At 45.3% G+C, this 23,847-nt stretch overlaps 1 protein-coding gene across 1 annotated transcript in view; it reads right to left on the reverse strand.

Moving 5' to 3' along the window:
* LOC147904554 (ABC transporter B family member 25, mitochondrial-like) overlaps window positions 1-23,847 on the reverse strand; it is a 202,333-nt gene that overhangs the window by 129,151 nt on the left and 49,335 nt on the right. Inside the window, exons 6-7 of the mRNA XM_087387273.1 lie at window positions 9,333-9,435; window positions 8,753-8,860 (exon numbers count right to left, since the gene is read on the reverse strand). Of these exons, the coding sequence (XP_087243399.1) occupies window positions 8,753-8,860; window positions 9,333-9,435 (211 nt within the window). The remainder of the gene's footprint in view (window positions 1-8,752; window positions 8,861-9,332; window positions 9,436-23,847) is intronic.

Raw genomic sequence — 23,847 nt, forward strand, 5'->3', positions numbered from 1 at the left:
TTCTTTTTGGTGGGTGGAGGATGCAGAGATACAAACAGACTCTTCTTAGAAGTGATGTGTTTTGAAGCACCACTATCAAAATACCAAGTATGAAGCGTCTCATTGACACTAAGAGAGCATGCATCCTTTGAAGGATCATAACTGCAAGTCAAGAAAGCATATGGGTCATCATCATTAGTGGCTATAGCATCTGAACTACCCACTGAAAAATCTGAAGTGCAAGACAAAAAGGCATAGTGCTCTTTCACAAAGTTGGCTGCAACATCTCCCCCATCATGAGAATGTGGAGCTGATGCATCTGACACAGCCATACCTGAGTCCCTTTTCTTCTCTTTGGCTATGCGCTTCTTGGATTCTCCAATATAATGACCTGGCTTCTTGCAAAAATGACAGATGCCCTTCTTTTTGTGCTTATTTGTATCACCGTTTGCATTATTAGAGGGCTGTCCTGAATCAGCTTTATGCTAATTTGTGGGCTGATTGGCATGTGGCTTTTGCTGCCCTTTACCCTTGGGCTTGAACTTGGAGAGCATGGCATGCTTGCCAGGCCGTGTTCCCCTATTTCTGCGAGTCTGTTCCTCCTGCAACAAAAGTCTTACCAACTCGTGAAAAGAGAGAGGATTGCTGCCCCCCCTCAATGACAAATTCAGCGAGGTGTGGAAACCGAGATAGGACTCAGGAAGAGAGTTCAGATTGGTGGTGATCATCTCTGAATCCAGAATGACTTCATCAATATTCAGCAATTGTTCCCTCAAGTCCTGAAGCTTTGTGAGGTGAGAATTCATGGAATCTCCCTCATTCATACGCGTATGGGAAAGCTCTCGCTTCAGAAAGGAAACTCTCGCATCATTTCTTGCTGCAAACATACTCTCTAGTATCTCCCAAGCTGCCATAGATGTCTTGCATGACCGAATATGAGGTATAATAAACCTCTTGATAGAAAGAGAAATTACTGAAAGAGCTTGTGTATCTCTGGAGTCCCATATTTTCTGCTCTGCTATGGGAGCTCCTGAAGCGGCTGCTCCAACTACTTGTGCTGCATTTACACCTCTACCCCTGTCTCTAGCTGTAGGAGTGACAGGTGTAGCCGCTGTATCTGGTCTTGCCTCATCTCCATTATGCCATGGCTTCCCGCCTACCTGGAGCACCACCACCATAGTACCGATACACAAGGAAGGTGATCCCATGGACACTGGTAACTACCGCACTCGTATGATTGGCCACACTTTGGCTAAGATATATGGGTCGGTACTAGAGAGGGAGATCGGCAGCCACACAGAGGATCACGGGCAGCGGGCTCTTGGGTAGGCACGTTTTTGGAGACAGCACTCCAACCTTGAGGGCTATTATTGAGGAGGCGAAGTCGAGGCATCAGAAAGTCTATACTTGCTTCGTAGAATTTCATAAGCCATTTGATACTCTCTCACATTCTCCCTTGATTAGGAGGTTACAGGAGTTGCAGCTCCAAGAGACCATGATTTGGGGGTCATGAGTCTATATGAGTCCGTCAAAGGGAAGGCATGTGCCCCAGGAGGCCAATCAGACTGGGTTGATGTTACGCTCTAGCCCAGGTAGCATGACCTCGGAAGAATCAGTCGACATTTCCCTTAAAGGATCTATGTTTGTAATATATTTGTTTGCGCTTCATGTAAATGATTGAGAGGGAATTAATGTCAAGGTCCTAGGTGAGGGCTGATAGCACCAGACTAGGTGGATCTAAGGCTAAGGGCCTAATGCAAGAAATGTGCCTAGGGGCAAAGGAAATTTAAAGTATCCCAAGAGAGGGGTGAAAAGATGCATTAGGAAGGCCCTATGATGATGACATGTGGCATCTAGATCCATCTAGGGAGATGGGGCTTGTTGGAGTTAGTGAAAGAAGGAGAATGTACTGTTCACGTTTGATTTTGGATTATGATTTCTCTGTCAGCTTTCACGCTCCAACAGGATTTGGCTAGGAGGATACTCGTGGTGCTACTCCCGTGATATGTAGTATAGGAAATAGAGAAAATCTATTACATTTTGGTATCAGAGCCCAGGCTAGGAAGTCGCGTATGAAGGAGGTGCAGGTAAGAGAGGGGATCTGTGTGAGCGCACGCTACTGGCGAGGATAGCGTAATCTGAAGCGATACCAAGAGAGGGGATCTGGTAATCAGACGATACGTGATCGACGAATCTTGGAGGTGTTGTTGCCCGTGAACTGACGGAACTCTGATTCCGGGATCTGTGTGATTGGACGGGACGTGAGGTGCATGATGACGAATGACGTGTCTGTTCGGTGGTCCTCCCGCGTTGGCTACCAGGAGCTTGCGGTGTGTTAGGTGACTATTCGTAATATTTGCTCGGACTTAACAGGAGCTCGTATTACGGGAGACCTTCGAAGCGATACGTGGATTGGGCGACGCACGGGATCTGGGAGCCTGTGAAAATAGACGACAGGTTGATGATCGCTATCTGTTTCGTCACATCTCCCGCTCTTTGGTGCTGGCCCGTAATAGATTTCGACCTGCTTCCCAACGGACTCACAGTCATAGCCTTCTAAGGCCACGCAGACAGCTTGTAGGCTGAGACAGATTCCAAACAGAGAGCTACGCCTTGGCAGAGGAAAAAATAAGAAGAGCGCATCATTTGTTTGTGGAGCTGAGGCGTGTATACAGTCTGTTTCATTTGGTATCACAGGGGTATCAAATCGAGAGGCAGGAGCGAGCAAGACCAGGGAGCATCAATTTTTCCTTTATTATAAAATTTCAGTTTTTAGTGTGCACCTTATTATTTCTGTACAGCAGAGTTTGCAGTTTACTATGCATGTGTATGTGCCTGTGTGCTTCAGTCAAAGTTAGTTTGCACGGATTTCCCTAGTATAGGGAAAAGCGGGATTTGGATATATGCAGGTATTCTCTAGTATAGGGAATTGTGTCAGAGTGCCAGTACCCTGAATTTTGTTAGTCTGTAAATACAGTGTTCTAGCGGTGTTTTTTTTTTAAAAAAAAATCAAAACACCCATTGACCTGAATGGAAGCAGAAGAAGGGGCTTCCAGGAGGGACCCTGGTGAATCAGGGGTCCGGCCGACCCAACAGGTGTCGCGCCCAGTAACTCACACCTTATCTGGCAGGATTGCATTACTTGAGGATGCCTTGCAGCAGTTATTAGCGCAACAGTTACAAGCTAATGCAGGGCAGTCTGAACTTAGAAGAGTGATACACAGTATGTCTGCCAGACCTTCTCGAGGTGAGAAGGGAAAGGCTCCAATGGAACCGGAGTCTGATGCCCTAGAGGTGTTCTGCAAAGAGAGACCTGATGGTTAACCGTGGGAAGACCAAGGTCATGATCTTCAACACCTCCTACGCAATGCTTCACCGACATAGCTTTACATACCAGAGTCAGCCAGTGGAGATTGTGCAGTCCTACACATACTTAGGTGCAGTTTTCACAGAACCAATTTTCACGATGACCCAATCCAGTCTCCTCCTGAAGAAGGTATGCACCTCTGTATGCTGCTAATAAGAAAGTCCTTCCACGGTTCCTGCCCTGGCATAAGTCCCCGCACCACCATCTTGCAAAGTAAAGCTCTACACTGTAAATCTGGATCAATAATATTGAGACCCCCTTCCTGTGTAGGGAGGATGAGGGTCTCCCAAGCCACCCTGGCTAAGGCATCTACTGTGCCATCAAGCCCACTCCAAAGAAAATTTCTGATCGGTCTTCTAAGCTGAATGATGCAGTCCCTAGAACGGCACCAGCATGAACAAACAAACCAGGCCGGGGGGGTGATATTTCAGCAGCAGAGTGGAAGAGATTCGAGCGGCTGTAGGTGATTATGGGCTCCAGGATGATTCAGAGTAAGCCCTCAGTCCCCCATCAGATAGTACAGGTAGAGTTTGCCATGACCCCTCTCCAGGTTGATGCCATCTTTCAGACGGTGACTTTCCTCCACAAAGTTTGGGACCTACCTCGTGAGAGACTTCCGAGACTGGCACTAGAGTCCTCCATACGACTATTTGAGAGTGGGGTAGGTACAGCATGGTTTGCACGCATCACCGCATGGTTCGCCAGCCACGGGATTCAGATGGATCGGCTTCCCCCGTTTCAATATAGCATGGATGCACCGCCCAAGTTGATCCCACGAGATGAGATTAACCGCATCATACGGTTAGATCTCCTCCAGCTCCACACATCTCGCTCTTGGGGGGGGGGGGACCAGGAGTTCCCCACCAAGACCCAGCTCTACTATGACCACTTTTTGAGAGTATCGGAAGACGGGCTCATCATCAGACCTCAGTATCTCGAGGATAGAGGAGTCTCACACGCACTAAGGATTGCCATTGGACAGGTGCGGGTCTCGTTCCATCAGCTGAGGATCGAGACAGGGAGAGCTAAACACATACCCAGAGAGCAGCAGACTTGAAGGTTGTGCACGATGGAGGCGATCGAGACAGAGGAGCACTTTCCGTGTGTCTGCCTAGCCTACTATGAGATCCGAGGGCGCTACCATTGCCTTTTTCAGGAGGGATACGGCTTTGGCCCACTCTCATGACTGGATCACTTCCAGGATCAGGTCTGTATTGGGCTCTACCTAATGGAGATGTGAGGACACAGGGAGATACTGCTAGGACATATCAAAGAGCAAGAGGATGGGACCACCGCACCACAAGGTACCAAGGTAGACCGAGCACAGAGACAGATCACAAATTTCTATGCAATTGACTCAGCCCCAGGGCACTCTGGGATAGAGGAGGAGCTAGTCAACATAAGTGATATATGGATCAATGGAGGAAGTCAACATAGCACTGCTAGACGAGGGACACAGAGACCGTATACGGCATGACAGGCGACCAAAGCACACGATCGAGGTTCGACCTATTTCAGCTCTCCTTAGGGGAGATCGTCGACCGAGGCGAGGCATCACTCTTGACATAGCCCATCGGATCCACAGATCGAGGAGACCACGTCCTCCACCACCACTGGAGACATCCTGACAGATGTAGAGAGTGAGCTCTTTACATCTCATCAGAGAGCCATCATGGAGCCTGGATACGTAGGGCCGGTCCACGCACTTGGGACTCTAGCTCTGAGCACACTTGATATCTTCATGTCACTCTCATTTTGCATTTTGCTAGTTTGCTATTTTGCTATTTTGTACTAGTATAGCATATTAGTACTCAGCAAGGGCCTTAGTGAGCCCTTTACCCCGGCCCACAGTGGTTTGTATGAGTTACTTGATTCCTACTTTGTCCCATACGCCCGCGAGGCATCCCGTGAACGTTACTATATCTTTCTCTCTCTCTCTCTCTCTCTCTCTCTCTCTCTCTCTCTCATATCCATGTGCACTCCTCGACTCTCCAAGATTCAGAAATGTAGTAAGTACTCTTTCTGGTGTGTACTTTGTGTCATAGACTTGCGAGGTCTTTTGAAGACGTTATTAAATCTTTCTTTCTTTGTCTCTCTTCTCTCTCAAGAAAGCATTCGATATAGTTACACGTAAGAAATTGTGGGAAAGGCTGGAAACAAAACTTCAAGTCTCTCTAGAACTCAAAGAAGCAACATATCCATTCTATGAGGGTTTTAGCAAAGCTAGCATAATCACTAGTAGATGGATCATGTTTCAAGAGAAAAGCTGTCATAAACAGCGATATAGTGGTGAAGCAAGGATGCCCCCGCTCACCAACACTCTTTGGCCTCTTTATTGATTATTTGGAAGTGGATGGAAACACATAGTAGGGATGGTGTGCGGATTGCAAGATAAGCAGTGATATAGGGGTGAAGAAAGGACATCCCCTCTCACCAACAATTTTTTGCCTCTTTATGGATTATTTGGAAGAGTGGATGTGCAGATTGTAGGATGTGCTTTGCTAATGCTTATTCTGCGCAGACGATGTGGTATTCTTCGCAAAGAGCAAGGAGAACTTGCAAGCACATTTAGATGCTTTGAGAGAATTCTGCAAACATTGGGAATGCAGGTCACCATAGATAAGACATAAATAAGGGTGATTGGAACACGTAGTATACAAGTGGATGTCACCTTCGAAGGAGATCCCTTGGAAACTGTCAACTCATATAATATCCAGGGCTGGATTTCACGGACAACTACAAGAGGAGGATTGAAAGTGTGATATAGCTTCTAAAATGAATGCCAAAAATCGCATCTGTGGAATAGGGAAATAAGAAAATTCCTACACACTACAATGTGCAGACAATAATCCTTTACAGATGCCCAGCTTGGGCACTTGGACTCTCTAGGATCTACTAGGAAAGAATAGAAATGGTACATAAACGTTTCCTAATAGGGGAGTTAGGGGTTAAAGCACAGACACCCTACCCCATCCTACTGGCTGAAACAAGTATGATATCTTTAGAAGGGGAGGCAATGTGTCAATTCATGGCCTACCTCAATAAAGTTGAGAAGATGGACGCTAGTAGATACCAAACAAGGCAATGGAAACTATACAAAGTGCAGGATGGCATAGGGAGGGGATGAAGTGGATGGAATCATAAGGTATAAAAGCTGCCAATATAGCAGAAGATGCATATGAAACTAGGGAGATAGTGAAGCAGAAAATGCTATAGATGCTATGGTAAAAACCGGGGACAAAAATGCAGTTTTGCAAACAGGAAATCAACTCAATGGACAGTTATGGGATGCAGAAATACCTTAGAGAAGACATATCAATATCTAAAAGGCCACTTGTGTTCCTTTTTTTAGTCACACAGCTGATGTTATTTTCATCCAATGGTATCCCCTTCTTGAGGCATGTGATTTTTCATCTTCTCATCATCTTCGAAAGACCCAAGGGTCTATGAGAGAAGGAAAAAAACAATGAGCTGAATGGGTGGAGCCTCTAAGCAGGCATCTACACCCAAGGCAAATGCAACATAAATATAGAAACACTAGTGCATAAAACGTCTGAGGCATGGAGCGGATAAAAGCTGTGGTGTGGCATCGTTGTGATGGTCCTCTGGATGCTGGCGGAGGACTCAAGCCCATGGAAGATCCAGGGGATATTCAAGGTTGCAGTGGCATAAAACCTGTGATAGAGCGCCATTAGTATGTGCGGTCCATTGCGGCCCTACTTCGGACAAGTGCCACTGTCACACCCGTCGGCCATGTCTCTAGTCTAGTGAACATGTAGGGAAGATCCCTGCACCTGATCTGTGCATCGACCCACTGGCGAGACTGGAGAGAGATGGTCTTGTATTGCTGTTAATACATCCCTATTGCTGTCTCTATGATCCTTTTGTTTTGTGTGTCACTACATCACCCACCAAAACTCTCTGTTGTCAATAATTCATTCATCGCATGTCGATACACCTACCAATAAACGATGTTGATGCATCTATCCGTTGCATGTTGATACATTAACTCTGTTGATGCATCTTTCTGAAATTCTCTTTTTTTTTGTATGATTCTCTTTATTCAGGAGACGTTGCACTCTCAAGTGCTCGCTTTAGATCATCACAATCACTGCACTTTGACATTTTTTGCCTTTTTGGGATTTTAACATGTACAAAGCTCTGCTTCCAAAGAGTATACAAATTGTGAAAAGACGTCGGAGCATGCCCTCTTTGCCTCTGTGTTTCTCCAATAGACACTTCTTTTTTTGCCAAACCTATCGAAAGATGCATTTCAAATAGATGGGGTTGAGGTAAAGCATTTTCAAGAATGTAGTCTTTTAAAATTGCTGTTGCCGAGACTGTTGAGGCTCTTGTTTTGGGCATTCCTGTGTTTCCATGAATGTTAAACTTTACTCCATACTTTGCTTTGTTTGCCAAATCCCAGTATGTGCCATGTGATAATCCTATAGTAATGCGATATGCATTATTGCATATACTTTTTCCATTTATACGAGGCTTTATATGTTGTTCAAAATTTGGCTTTTTCGTATCTTGCTTATTGTACTTTTGTGTCGTTCAAAGCATATTTCTTTTTTTCCCCCATTGGTCTCTTTGTATATTATTTTCTGTAAAACAAGCATTGCACCAATAAGGTTCCTCCCTATTATACTAATTATAGTATGAGGTGGCATTGCATATTGTTCCATATAGAAACTAACTACCATTTTCTGTCCCGGAAATTGTAAGCCGCTTGATTATATTATTTCTCAAATGTTTGGGTTGTTTTATGCTCTACACATTGTGCGCTTTATATGAGATCGGGGTAAAACCATGCTGTCTTTCTCAGCCTTTGTATTTGTTATTTTGAAAACTAAGGATGGTAAATCAGTGCTCATGGGAATTCAATTATTTATTTGAAGTATAGAACCAGATGTAGAAATATTAGCCAAGCATAAACCTCCTAAGCACTAAAATATGCATGCACTTTTGTTTGTTATCTAGTCTTGAATATAGACCAGTTAACCCTCTTGAAAAAAGGTGAAGCTGATTTCAATCCAAAATAAACTGCAACCTTTCTTGAATCTAAGAGTGTACTTGTGGGGTGGGGATTTTCTAATGAAGATTTCAGACCTTCAATATCTGGTCTGTAGGTTCATTCCAAATCCCTAGCAACAAAAGCAACCAAAATGTCTCATAAAGTGCCATACTTGCCATTAACGACTTTTCAACTCTTTACCTACCCAAACAAAATTTCTGGAGTTAAAATGAAACATTTCCTTTGCAAAATAAAATTCTCACTATTGCCCCAGATGGTGAAAGCAAGAAAGGCATTTACTGAATACATATCACAGAACATGCAAAACCCACAAGAAACCTTTTATCTTTCAGAAACAATATACTTACAAAATTTTCCTATAAACCAACCTGTGTAACAACCAAAGTAAATGCAGTGTACGCTGTGACAGTTACAGTTGTAACCCAAGCAAAGGGTGCCCCAAACTTATAAGCCAGTATACCTGCAACCATAGAGATCTGGAAACCACACACTTATCATGTAGGCTCAAGAGTCTATACAACTTTGTAAACCTATATTGAACTTCTGAGGCAAGATTTTGAGGCATGCACATGTGCACTTAAGAAATCGCACGAGTGTTGTTCATAATATTTAAAGCAGATCACTACCTTCACCTCTCTTGCCCTCACCCAAACAATAAAACAAGACACAGAAATGTTGTAAAATACAATTTGCAATGATCAAGACTCTTCAAATATGTTTATCTAAATGCTTAAAGTGTCCATTATGTAAAAAAAGTAAAGAAAGTGTGTAGATTTGTTGCAGTTGCCAGAGCGTGCAATCTGCATAACTGTTAATTCCAACCAACCTAAAAGAGACATTAGTTCTTGTGAAAACTAAAATCCATCAATATTGGCTGTCTCAGTCTTTTTGTCAAGTTTCCACCTTATCAACCGAAACGGATTGTTCCAATAAAATTGACTTTATTACCTCCAAGAAAGTTGGGAGAATATTGAAAACCATAGATGTGAGTACAAAATTTATTGCACGAGTCCCCCGATCAATGATACGATTTAGAGCACCAGTTTGTCGGCTGCAGCCAATGCAAAATAGGTTTGAATCATTTAAACCGAGATATTTCTTTAATTCAGAATAAAAGATTATTAACAATGCCTTTATGTTGTCCATCTTAGCCAATCCAGCAACAATTCTGATTCAAAAAGTCACAAATCAAAGACTTTACAAGGGATCAAACACATCGACGTTAATAACAAGAGCTTTCAGTAATGGGCTCCTACTTAATTGCAGTAGTTGGGAGGCGAGTCTCCTATCAAGTCATTGAGTAAAGAGTTAAGAGGTTACCCTACATTGGTATAAGAAAGTGAGAAACAAAGATTCAGTCTATACCTAAGGGGCAGGATTTCCATAGATTGAAAATTCAATCTATTCCACTGAGCTAAAGTTCACTGAGGCAAGTTTGCTCTTGGAGCAAAGCTTATAAGTGGTCGTCAAAGTTTGAAAATATTTTTCTTAAGGAATTCCTTCAAGAGAATGAACAAGAAAACTTGGGGGGCATGAGATTCTCTGAGACTGGGAAGGTTCCCATTGAATCACAATGTTGCAAGGTATTCGAGGCAATTCTTAAGTTAGAAGACCTCAATGGACTTAGGGCCTTCATATGTGGTCTTACAGATGACTATAAGGTACCCCTAAAACTTTGAATGAGGCTATTAGGTTTGCTCAAATCTATCATGATTATTTAGAAGTCTAAAGCCCTAGTTGAAACAACAGTAATGAGCCCAGCGTTGAAAGGCCTAAGGGCCAAATGGGCTGAGTTAAAGAAATCAATACCCAATTAAGATATCATAAAGGAAAGTAGAATGTGGTAGCCGATGCATGAGTCGGATGCCTATCATAATGAACTCAGATTTACTCACGCGCGCACATACATACATACATAGATACATATATACACACATACTATACATACATACATACACACACTTTTTTTGTAAAAAAAACTATTTCATTAAGAGCAATGCACATTCATAACGGTCCCAAAGTGGAACAGCTATGACTCATAGACTTGAAGCACTGATAGAACACTTCCAAACAACTCGCCCAAAAGGTCTCTAAGAGAATGTGCATCTTGGAGAGACCGATGCAAGGATGAATGAAAGAAATGGAGAACATCGACGAAACAATGCACTTACAATCGGAATGTTACGAGCGTGATATAATGACCATAGAGCCCAAAAACGATACCAAGAAAATAAGTGAGCATAGCCCGGTCTAGAGGCATATCAATCAAACAACTAGAGCTGTTTGCCAAAAGTAATCCCACGTAAAAAAGCATGAGGATCCACCCTCAGCTTGGAAAGAAAGTCACGAGCAGTAGGACTGGTCCAGAAGACATGTAGCACTCTCCCTCGGATGTGAACAAGTAGGGCAGACTGAGGAAGCAACATATCAGGCACTCAATAAAGATCCCACCAGTAAGGCCCCTACTAGACAACCCCACAAGAAAACCCTTTGTTTGAGAGGAAGCTTACTACTCCACCTTGCACCAAGTAAAGGCTTATAAAGATGCCAAAAAAGATTTCCATGCTGCTGGATCCAGGGCTGTGAAAGCAAGAGATGATAAGCTCTTTAGCAGAGAGATCTGCAAATGAAAAAGGGGTGCAGCCCGGAGAGGCCTGATCAAACTTCCAATCCAACAAAAAGAGTGGTAAACAAGCGGGCGATAGGCTGAAAAGGCGGTAGCATAGTGATGAGAGTGCATCAAATAAATCTGTAATGCAAACCCAAATAGGATTGTCTGATAGCCTGAGGAAAAGAAAGAGTGCAGCCCCAATCAACATCCTGCACTGTAGGAACACCCAAACAATGCAGGAGATACACCTTTCTAGGCTAAAGACGGGCCAAAGGGGGATCAAACACCCGGCTCCAAGGAATGCTCTGCAAACGAAGGGAATTTCCTAGATCTGGAGGGCGACACGACCAATGCACATGAGCCAGAATCATGTATCAGGCAAGGGGGCAGCCAGGAATACAACTATCCATGTGCCCAAAAAATAAAATAAAAAACAGCGGGAATCCAATGACCAAAGGCATCTGTGCGAAGAAAGCCAACCAGACAGGAAAGCATAAGAGAGTGGCCTTATGAGCCAACATATGAATGTGAATGTTGAGGATGTTCAAACCCCCATGCATCTTGGGTGAACAAACAAAAGTGTATTTAAGAAGGTGGAGCACCTTACGATCATGCTTGGTGTGCCAAAGCCATTCCATAACCTTGGTGATAAACTTTTGAATGTCAACACATGACCAGCAAATAAAACTGCCAAGAGGATGGACTCCACAATTTGAAGGCGAACAATGCAGCCTTCCAATAGTCTTGCTTATGAAAAAGCTTCTGTAACACCCAAAGCTTCTCTAGGGTAGGGAGATATTCCAATATATAGGATAACCCAAATGACGCACCACTGATCAGAAGGAAGTAGGAGGCCCAACCACAAAAGGTGATGCCAATCACACTCACGCAGAGGCAAAAGTTGTTGTGTAGCAAAATTCACTTTCAGCCCAGCTGCGAGACCAAACAAATCAAGCACCTGCAGAAGATTTCTAACGTCAGCTTCCACGTTCTGTAGAAAGAAAAAGGACTCATCTGCATAAGCTTATCTCACAAATGGTGTGCCTCCAGGAAAGTCAACACAACGCAAGCATCTATTGGAGGTCAGCATCTCCTGATGTCACACAGGTAGGCTAGGTCACGAATGAGGGCCTTGTTGTGGGTGTGACCCCCCCCCCATGAAGTTCACCTAGTGTAGAGTAGGCCAGATCTTCCTGTGTGGAGGAGGCTCAAGGCCCGATGGGGCCACTATGATGGTGCACTGCTGCTAGGGCTCCCAGGAGGGTCCACCTCTGTTTAGGGCTCCTTTATGGCCTGCTGGTTGCTGCGAGGCAGCCCCTGTTGTGGCGCTTTGTGATGGCCAGCCTAGGGGGCTTGCACGGCCACTCTTTGAGGAGGAGACCTACCCAATAGAGGCCTTTTATAGGCCGAGTTGGGCCAACCTCCTGGTCGGACTCTATATGGCTTTCTAGTAGCCTCTTTATAGGGCTGAGGGGGTCAGCCCCTAGGAGCTTCTGAGTCGGCCCCATAGGCAGGGGTTTCAGCCCCTTTATAGAGCTGTGTGCCACCCCTCCATGTGCTTTAGGGGGTTGTCCCATCTAGATCTTGGGTTGGTCCACATGACCAGCCGACTAGGGGGTTGGCTGCCCATATATAGGCCCCCCTCCCCTCACTTGTTATCTCAATGTGGAGCAGTTGTGCCTATATCAACAGAGAGTTTCCCCCAACGGTTAAGGGGCTTTGTCCTGAGATCACTTACAATCTCTCGTCTCTCTTTCCGCCGTACCCCTCTGCTAGCCCCTCCACTCAGCCTCTCCGCCTCAGTGACCCCTCACCTACTCCCCCTGCCCTCCGCCCCCTCTCTCTAGATCACATAGACACCATACCCTCTCTAGATCACCGACACTCCCTTCACAATGCAGCCCTTATCACCCACTCACACTATCACACCCATCCACAAAGCAGGAGATCCCATGGATCCAGGGAATTATAGGACCATCATGATTGGACATGTTATGTCCAAGATCTATGCATTAGTGTTAGATGGCGAGGTCAGTGCTCGCACAGAGGTACAGAGGCTCAGGGCATCCGGACAGGCCGGTTTCAGGGCGGATCACTCGACTTACGATCACATTTTGACACTTAGAGGGATCATTGAGGAGGCCAGACACAGGAGACAGAGAGTATATTGTTGCTTTGTGGTTTTCCGCAAGGCATTCGACACCGTTCCCCGCACCTGACTCGTCAGACGCCTGCAGGAGTTAGGCTACGACTCGGAGGTTATCTGGGCAGTAGTAGCTCTCTATGAGCCGGTGGCGGGCCAGGTCAGGATTGGCACCAGCTGGACCCCAGAGATCACGAGCACTATCGGAGTCAAACAAGGATGTCCCTTGTCACCGACTCTATTTGGCCTCTACATCGACGAGCTCGAGACCACCATCAAGACACTCGGAGGTGCAGGCTGCTCTCTTGCGGAGGCTGTCATCCAGATTCTCCTATACGCAGACGATGTAGTACTACTATCCTCTTCTGCTACTGGTCTTCAGCGACACCTGGATGGACTTCAAGTCTTCTGTGATACACATGACTTGAAGGTCAACCTTGGGAAAACCAAGGTGATGATCTTCAACACTTCCAGACCCGCTATGCACCGAGAGCAGTTCCTCTTCGCCAGCAACACTGTTGAGATAGCTGACTCTTACACATACTTGGGCGTTGTCTTCTCAGGCCCGATCTTCACGATGCGCCCGGCCATGCAGGCCAGGATCAGCCGAGGCTACGCCGCTCTCGCCAGGCTGGAGCGACAGTGTTCCACTCCCACTTCCAGGCCCCACGGACCAAGTCTCTCCTTTTTGATTCTTTGGTCCGCCCAGCAGGCATGTACGGTAGCCCGTGGTGGGGAGCTGACCTTTCAGACACAGAGTGGGCTCGAGTCGAGCGCCTACAGATACTGATGTTTGCTCGGATGATCCATAGCAAACCATTCGTACCACACCAGATCATTCTAGTAGAGTTCGGCGCCTCACCCCTACAACTCGATGCGGCTTTCCAGGCTATCACTTATCTACACAGAGTCAGGGATTTCAGCTCCTCCTCCGACGGTCGCCTCCGCCTACCTTGGCTAGCCCTATCCTCCTCTATGGCCTTATCCGTTGATGGGGACCAGCGATGTTGGTATAGTCGTCTTTCCAGTTGGTTCACCCGACTGGGCCTCGACTTAGACCGGTTGCCTCCTTTTCAGTACAGCCTCGACGCTCCACCATCTCCCCTCTCCCCCACTGACCAAGAGGTCAACCGGCTCATTCGAGCAGATCTGCTCCAGCTCCACACCTGGCGGACCTGGTTTCTTCACCCCGAGCTTCCTGTGAAGCTCGACTTCTACCGCCGACACTGCCTCCAGATCTCACAGGAGGGCTTCATCACACCTCCCGGTTACACACAGCTTCATCTACCACATGTGCTCCGGATCTCCCTCGGTCAGTTTAGGGTTTCGTCACACCGATTACGAATCGAGAGCGAACGCGCAGAGGGTATCCCACGAGAGGGCCGCCTTTGCCCACTTTGCGACTTGCAGGAGATCGAGTCGGAGGAGCACTTTGCTTTTAGATGTCCTATCTATTATGCCATTCGAGGCCGGTACCACTGCCTCTTTCGCGACGGATTCGGCCCCCTCCCACACATGCTGCAGTTCCCGGATCAACGATGCCTAGCCTCTTTCTTACATGAGATGACTCGCCACCGAGATACCTCTCTCCGAGCACGGCGACACACGCAGCACACACAGCGTGAGGACACCCAGCGGCCCATCACTGATTTCTTCCAGTCACAGGATACCTTTCCTCAGTCTAGCCAACGACCTGGACATGAGCGAGAGCCAGAGCCATGACAGCTGTGCCAGCAGACAGACTCACACATCCGGGTCCATGACATCTCGTCTCTGCTCTCTGCCCGCCCCACCGGGGTTACCATTGCCCTCATCCACAGGGCCACCCGCCGCCCCCGACGACCGAGCTCGACTAGGCTGCGTGACGTCAGAGGCCAATCATCTATCGCAGGGTTTTTTCCGGCCTCCCATTTGACGGCCCCTCTATGATTGGTCTCTGACGATCACCACCTGCACATATATATTGTATCTCCCCCCTCTGCCCCATTTTTTGGTCCCCCCCCCCTTCTTTTTTGTATCATCTGGAGGTAGGCACATATTTTTTGTATCAGGACTAGACACACCGTCCTTCATAACCTCTTTTTTGTAGAAACGGTTGGCTGGCCCGTTTTGAGACCGCCACCGTTATGCTCATTGTATCAGTTATCTTTAGTCTCATAGACCTTCACGATCTCCCGAAGACTTTGATAAACTTTCTTTCTTTCTTTCTTCTCTCTCTCTCTCTCTCTCTCTCTCTCTCTCTCTCTCTCTCTCGTCCGTACCTCTCCGTCCATACAGCCCGTTGCCCGTCAGCAGCCCGCCACCCGTCAGCCCTTCGCCTCAGCCAACAACAAACACACTAGCCCTAACCCGGAGTTGGGCTAAACCCCGAACCCAACCCGGGGGTTAGGTTCAACTAGGGGGTTCAACAAACAGCAAATTATGGACTGGCATACCCTCTCCTCCAAGTCCCCCTCAACTCCTTCAACCTCCATCAAGACTCAGTACTCTGCCGTTGCAGCCATGCAACCTCTCCTTATGCAGGGAATTACCAACAAGAAGGCTCAAAACAACCCATCCTTGGGCAACAGGATCATATTTTTTATCTGCAACAGGCAGTGAGAGAGCTAAGATTGGATCTAGCAGAAGTAAAGGCTCAACTTCACATTCTAGAAGGGCCTGGTAAGCAAGCAGTAATTGATGAGGCTGTAAAATCTTGTAAGGATTCCCCCCCTACCCCGTAGCTAGTCTCTATAGTCAAAGATCTTGTTCACATTGAAGTACAAACAGCTAAGAAGTTGAAAGTGGACACCAAAGCAAGTAAGTCTGATATTCAAGCAAAGATTAAAGAACACAAAGCTAGAAGTGATAATGCGCTGAAGATTAGAATAAGATCTTGTTCACATTGAAGTGGACACCAAAGCAAGTAAGTCCGATATTCAAGCAGAGATTAAAAAACACGAAGCTAGAAGTGATAATGCGCTGAAGATTAGAATAGGGGACCCAAAAGATTGGTACAAAGAGGAAGGCACATAGTGTGAAATATTGGCAAAGATCAAAGCAAGCTTGCCCAACATTGAATAGGTGGATGATGATGATCAGGATGATGACGACTCCATGCCAACTTCTATTATGCACTATAAAGGTCATGCAATCCTTACACTGAAGTCAAAAGATATGCGGAAATCTTAGAAGCTGAAGGGTACCAAAGTATGGATAGCAGAGGAGCTTACACAGGCTCAACTCAAGAATAAGGCAGCTGAATTAGCTGAAGTCAAGGCTCCCAGAAAGGATGGAAAATGGGCAGTTTACCGTGAAGGCGTAGCTCTAATCAGAGAGTTTAAATCAAAACCAAAAGACTCTCAGTCTTAAACTGATATATGGCTGTTTACTCTTTCAGACTATTATGTAGGTACTCTGGGTTGCTTTTGCACTCCTTGGGAGCTGCCATGTGCCCTCCCTAAAGTAGATGTACTAGAGGGTTTCTTGCTGTCCCATAGACCTTTTGGTCCCCAAGTGGACATTAATAGACTTTCTTTCTTTCTTTCTTTCTTTCTTTCTTTCTCTCTCTCCCTTCTAGTTATGTTTGTGTGTGGTTTGCTCTCTCACTCTCTCCATTTCTGTTCACATCTGCTGCACTTCTCACAACATCGCTGCGAAAACAAAGCGTCCATATGCATCAACAATGGATGAGTAGTGACTGCAAAACGCAGGGCACTGAGAGGACAGCCTTGACGGAAAGAGCGCCCAATGAAGGGAGGGCATCAGATAATAGGAAAGAAGATGTGCCCTCTTCACAAAGCCAGTTACAACATTTTGCATCATAGGACCAAAGCTCAACCGCCTCATGACATCTGCAATAAAATCCTATCTCACACTGTCAAATGCTTTTTCTATATCCACCTGCATGATCAAGACATCCTGATGGGTATATTTGGCATATTCAGTGCCAATATAAGCATTGGCAATGTTATCCCCATGATCTATCTTCATGGCACAAAACCATAATGAGCAAGGTGCTAGCCCAAATATAAGAAATGTGATAGGCGTAAAACAAGCATAAGGCCTTTTGGGAATCAAACGCAGCAGACCCTTTTTCTGTTATAAAGGCATAGTGCCAAAAATCCAAGCATGATTAATTATGTGCAACAAAACAGGGCTGAGCGATCCCAAAATTCAGCAAAAAACTCAACTGTGAGGGTATTCCAACCCGGGGTTTTAGAGCGCCTCAACTTAGACAAGAATTATTGATCAATGAAAGGCAATTCCAGATCATGTGCTTCCTCCTCCGATAGAATAGGACAAACATTACGAAGAAGAGTATTCTGGCCATCAACCTCTAGAGGCAAAGTAGGAGGGGCAGCAAACATATAAGGATAATATTTCTGCACTTCAACATGAACCTTGTTACCTATTCATCATCCATGAGCCATCCTGGCACAGCACCTAATGCAAAGTATGCATACGGTCGGAAGTGTGAAGGTTTAAAGAAGGCCTTGGAAGAGCAGCCTGTGTCCTACATGGATTTCTGACAAGAATGAAGCTGCCATTTGCTTAACTTTTGTTGATCATTTTCAGTCAAAGCAACAAAGAGATGCCTTAAGGCAGATTGGCCATCCAAAGATAATTGGCACTGCTGCGCAACAGAAGTTAAGTGCTGAATTAAAGCCTTAGCATGTATCACTTTGCGACATGGTATAATCATACTGATGCACAATTTTTTGGCATCTATGCACTATATAGGCTCAAAATTGAGAAAATGTGCATGTTGCACCATGCAAATGATGTTTGAATCTTATAAAATTCTGTAAAAAATAAGTTCCACACTTTTTAAAATGTCTTTTCAAAGTTTATTAACCATCAAACACCAAGTTATGGTATAAACATACACATGCACCTTTTTTGATAGTAATGCATCATCCATGGTAAAAAATGTGCATGTCGCACCACACAAATGATGTACGATCCTTATGAAGATATGCAAGTATAATGTCACTACTTATTGAAAGTCCTCTACAAATTTTTGTGACCATTGGCAATCTATCCCAATGGTATAAGTGTACCGATGCACAATTTTATGCAATTACACACCGTGCATGTTCGAAAATGGTAAAATATTAAATGGGAGAGAGGCCCCGCCTACACAGTAGGCACTTGGAAATCTTTTATCAGGCTACCTGAGGATCAGAGACTGCAGTCCGTGAGTCACCTCAGAGGGGTAGCACGCAGGATTCAGCAGATAGATGCAGCCATCCCGGTGGAATGGACAGTTGAGTTGCCTATTACTTCCACCACTTGGATGGGGGCTTTTTCGAGGACATCAGTTCCTTTACAGGTGATCGCTCTCCGAGGTCTCGGGGAAGACACACTGGTCTTTGATGTTGGGGATGGAGGTTTACTTTCTACATCCAAGGATGGCATTCTTCTTGAGGTTGCCTTTTAGCCTGTCAGGATTGCTGGTTTTGTGGATCATGGAGCGGGCTTGCAGTGGTACTTAGACCCCGACCCTCTGCTCTTGGCCTTGGGATCCTGGAGGTTGTGGTTATATGGAGGTGCACCTATCAGGTGCTTGCAGTGGGACCCAGGAGAGTGGGAGTGGATAGATCATGGGCACCGAGAGAGGGGAATTCCCTTCTTTCGTTTCACGGTTGGTAATGCCAGGAGATTTCAGCTGAACAGTAGGGGTTGGATTCCCTCCAGAGCCCCCCATTGGGAAAGCTTCTTCATCACCGCAGATTTGCGTAGAAATTTCTAGAGGAGGCTCTGGAAATCCCTCAGAAATAGAAAGATCACTCTTTTCTTTTGGCTTTCTATTCATGGAGGGATTGCAGTGAACTTGTGGAGATCACGATTTGGGGTTGATCCCACTTGTCCTCGATGTCATTCTGCGGAGGAGTCAGTGCGACATTGCCTTTGGGACTGCAGTCAGGCGAGGACTGTTTGGAAAGGGGTTGCTCGGATACTCAGCATCTTTCACACTTCCCCTTTCTTCATGACTTGGGGCTCGGTCGCATGGTTATCTCTTACCGGGCCCCAGGTGTTTTATGAGGGTGAGCCTTCTTCTTGGGCACTCTCGGTCCGTCGGCAGGTGATAGAGCCCTGCTCTCTGCAGGATGTACCACTTACTCCCTTCAGAGCTTCTCATGTTTCAGTGGACACCTCTTGGGAGATTTTGGCTAGCATTTCCTCTTGGCACATTTGGAGAGCCAGATGTATTGAGGCCTTGGATGGCACCCAGATACACCCATCACAGGTGTTCACGGGTATTTGGACTGACACGATTCACACTTTGATAGCCATATAGGCTAGCATGCAGGGCCCTTCACGGGCAGCCTCTTGTAGAAGGACTATATTTCTTCGAGGTTGGAGGGGTTCTCCCTTTTTCTCGGAGGTTTCTACCGGATTAAGATGGCACTATCAGCCTCAATCCTTTCTTTTTGGCTCTTGAGCTTTTCGTGCATTGCATGATGTATCCCGTATGGAGCTTGCTCTGACGGTTTTTCTTTAATACTTAATAGAAGTCTCTTTTTGCCACAAAAAAAAAAAAAAAAAAGGTAAAATGTGTTCATGAGAAGGTCACTAGGTAGCATTTGCCATAATCTTTAATCAAATTCTGCATGCCCAACAAGAAACAGCAGTCCCATGCCCAATCAGCATCAACTGAAGCATGCAACATGAGCTTACGAATAAGAGCCTCAACCATAACTTTCAAGGCATGATGCTGCAGGTAGAAATTCTTATCAATAAAAGCCTTTTGGAAAGTGGTTGTACATCATGCAATGGCAGACCAAATGCAAGGTCATATAGGCTAGAAACTGATCAAATAGGTGCAAAGTATAATCCAAGGCCATCTCACAAGTAAAATCGTCAAATTGTGCAGCATGAAGCACGTACCATCGATCCAAAGGAGCCCAATACTGAGTGAATGCATTATGATGAAAAGTGAACCCAACAGTAGCAGGCATAAGATGCTACCATAAATCACAAGGATACAAAGTGTCAAACATAAATTTCCAGGCATCCCTTTCTCTCTGCATCATATAAGATCAATGGTACTACTATCCTCGGTGTGAGGAGAATTGTCAAAATCTCCACATATGAAAGCATTACCCCTCCATGGATATTCTGTCAGACGGTGCCACATTTCAGCCCGAACTACATAAGTAGAAGAAGCATAAATTGAAGCAAATTCGTAGCTGTCCCCATTGATGAAGCATCTAACAATTAGATATCGACCGTGCGGGTCATTATACGCTACCTGCGGCTGTAAATCGTGATGAATCAGCATAGCAACCCCAGAAACAAAAGCCTGACAAGCATAGACGACGTGAAACCCCGCATACAAACCTTCATGGTCCGCAAAGGAGTGTTTATTATGCTCTGAAACAGTATGTAACTTGTGAACACTAATGCAATCCCAACGAAGACTCAATTTATTTATATTGCAGATGCCCTGGACATTGTAAGTAAAGCCCTTGATCCGTTGTACATATTTACAACCAGATAGATATAGCATAGCTTCAATGCTATTCCTTCATGGCTCAGGCCAAACACCAGCCCATTCCTGATAGCCATACCTTGCTCATCACTAGTACCGCCAAGGGAGGAGATAGGATTATCTAAAGGTATAGCTGCCATAAGTGGTAAGCACAGTGGATCAGTCCAGGCACGCGTACACTTTCTTTTTTCGTGTGAAATCCAGTTGTGTTTGCAGTCCCCTAAAGGAAGGGGGAAGCAATTACAAGATAAAAAAAGGTCATTATACAATAGATGTAAATCTGATGAGCTCACAAGCAATCAGAGAAAGATTTCTTTACGATGCCCTGAAGAAAGAGAAACTATGAAAGAGAGGGTCTCCAAAAACTCTATAGTTGCAGTCCTTCCATATAGTCCAAAGACCCCAATAGCAAACCCAATACTGAAAGTAGCACCTGGAAAATGGGCCACTAATAGCTGCTGTAAAAAGAACAGGAAATCCCTGGAGTGAGGACAACGCATGAAGATGTGGTTCACAGATTCCCATGGAGTGAAACATCTGTGACAATGAGAAGGGAAAACATGTCTGCGAGCCGAATGCTATCCAACAGGAAATACTCCTCCAATTACTCTCCAAAAGAAAACATGTTTCCGAAGAGGGAGTTTTGAATTCCAAAATGAGTCTCAATCTGTTCCTCCACCACCCAGGAGTGCGATGCAAGGACCAGATATGATTTGCACGAGCTGAAAATGCAGAAGGGGAAAAAAATTGCACGCGCACCCACATATGTATACATGTATATACCTATGCATACATACACACTTTTTTTTGGGGGTGAAATCCAACTGTCATCATATTACAAGAAACGGTCCCAAAGAAAGGGACAATCAGCTACACACACACTCACATGTATAAATGTGTATGCATGTGCATGTGTGTGTGTGTGTGTGTGTGTGTGTGTGCTGCCAATTTCACCCCAATGGAAAAGGCTCCCACTATACATCTCCAAAAGAAAAGCCTCTGTTTCAATGGCAATTTGGCTTTCCAGATTTTCATGAGTCGTGATTGCCACCAAGATAAAGGCCTATCCAAATTCCAAAGAGTGTTGGCATGCTTGTCAATCCATGGCTGTGGAAGAAGAAATCTGTAAACCTTCGAGGAGGTCAGATTGTGTATTGAGAGCGTATGGGTAGCAGGAGGTAAGGAAGTCAAATTCCAGTCCATTAATCTGTCCTGTGCTAACAGTGGAGGAACCGGAACAAATGGCTGCAACATAGTTGAAAGTGTTCTCCAAATGGATCTATGATGCAGACCCAAGGAGAATGTCCTGCAAGCTTGTGGAACTGAAAGCATATAACCTTGTTGATCCACAACATCACCAACAAATCTTATGCCCAATTTCATGAGATTGCATTGCTTCCCCTTTCTGCCCCCGTTGCTTTCATCCCTGCGAGACAGTTCCTCACCTATTATGGTCTTGCCCACACTCTCGCACATTGATCACTCATGTCTCTCATTTACTGCGGCTTCGGTTCCCTTCTATCAGATTTGGGAAACTTTTCTGGATGTTTGGATGCCTCTCATCTCAGATGTCTCCATTACTCCTTTTCTTTCACTGGACTCGCTTTTGGGTATTATGGACCATTTGGACACAGAGACTGCATTCTAGGATGGGTCAACAGTTTCCTCAGGCATATATTTTCTTCAGAATGTCCCTCAGCAATCCTTACATGACAGTCTTGCTGCAAGGGACTTGGATGCTACTAGCCTTGAAGTGTTCTCTACTTGTTTTTGAGTTTTTCCATTGGGCTCTCTTTTGGAGTCCATTGCTAGTGTGTGGGAGACTTCCCATATTGTAAATTTATGAGGATATAAATACACTGGATTTTACCAAAAAAAGTGTGTGTGTGTGTGTGTGTGTGTGTGTGAAGTTCTTCCGGCTATTTGAGTTTCATCCATCCAGATCGGAGTTTCATCTGTACTTCATTTGGGTTCGCTACTGGGCACTATGGACTTTATGGACATATAGGAATTGTAAAGTTTTTGGTGATCCTACTTTCTCTCTGTTTGGCTTTTTCAGGCATTCTCTACAGCAATCTTTCTTTGATTGCTTGCAGACCCGCTGCATAGATCATGAGGTCTTTTTGGCATATACTGAAATTTTCAGTTGATGTAATTGTAGCACCTTGTTTTGAGGTTGCTACTCATGTAATATAATCAATCAAAGATTTCACCCAAAAAAAAAGGTGTGTGTGATTCAAAAATTCAGGCTCCCCGCTTATATTAAGAAGAATCACAAGGGCAAAAAACAGGTGGTTTTTATTGACGGTGCAGTTTCTTCACTGCATCAATTTTTACAAAGCAACAATCTGAAACTGGAGGATGTTGTGTTTGATCCTCCTCCCTCCTAGTTCTAGCCTCTCTTTCTTTACTTTCAACTATGCAAATTACATTTCCTTCAGGGCTTTTTCCTCTGCTGTGTATGTTTTTTTGCTGTTTGTAGCTGTGTTTTTTTTTTCCCCCAGAAAAAGGCACTTCTATTAATGCTTGAAAAACAAAGGCACCCTGTAGGTCAACTTCCAATGGAGCTGCTGAAGGTGAATACAAGAGAGAAAAACCAGCTATTAACCAAGCCGGGTTCCATAGGGCCTAGCACATTGAGAGTCCCTCCAAAACCAGGGCTACAAGCCAGGGTGGTGGTCTATACATCCAGCGAATACCTCTCGCGGAAAGAGTGTAGAAAATGCTTGCAGCCCAAGCCTTGCAGAAACGCTCACGCCTCTCAACGGTCGTGCGTGAGCCTGGGGTGTCGCGCTCCTAGATAGCTCGCAAGGGAAAGATAATATCCTACCAAATGGCAACAAGTGTAGCCGTTGGAGGGACCTACTAGCCTCCCAACACCTAACTACATCTAGCGACCCAAATGTGCCATGCAGTAATGCTAGCCACAATCTCCCAAACACTGTCCTCCGCAGAAACAATCGGGCAAGGGAGGAACTGCGTCCTCAATCTCAATCCGATAAACCTTGCAGAACCAAGAGAAACTCGGTCAATGGAGAAAGCACGATCCCCCTCTGTGAGCCAGGTCACCATCACCCATGTGAAGTTCCTTTGCCTCCTCTGTGTACTGGCTACGATCCTGCCAATTGCAGCCCAAATCCTCTACGCCGCTATACAACCCTAGAGACAATGTGGGATTGTCTCAAGCACTCCCTCTATTCAAAAATGACAATGGCCATCCACTCACATTTGC

Source organism: Dipteris shenzhenensis, chromosome 2 (assembly GCF_047967505.1).
Source record: "Dipteris shenzhenensis isolate YYH24624 ecotype China chromosome 2, Dip_SZ_1.0, whole genome shotgun sequence".
Taxonomy (NCBI): Eukaryota; Viridiplantae; Streptophyta; class Polypodiopsida; order Gleicheniales; family Dipteridaceae; genus Dipteris; species Dipteris shenzhenensis.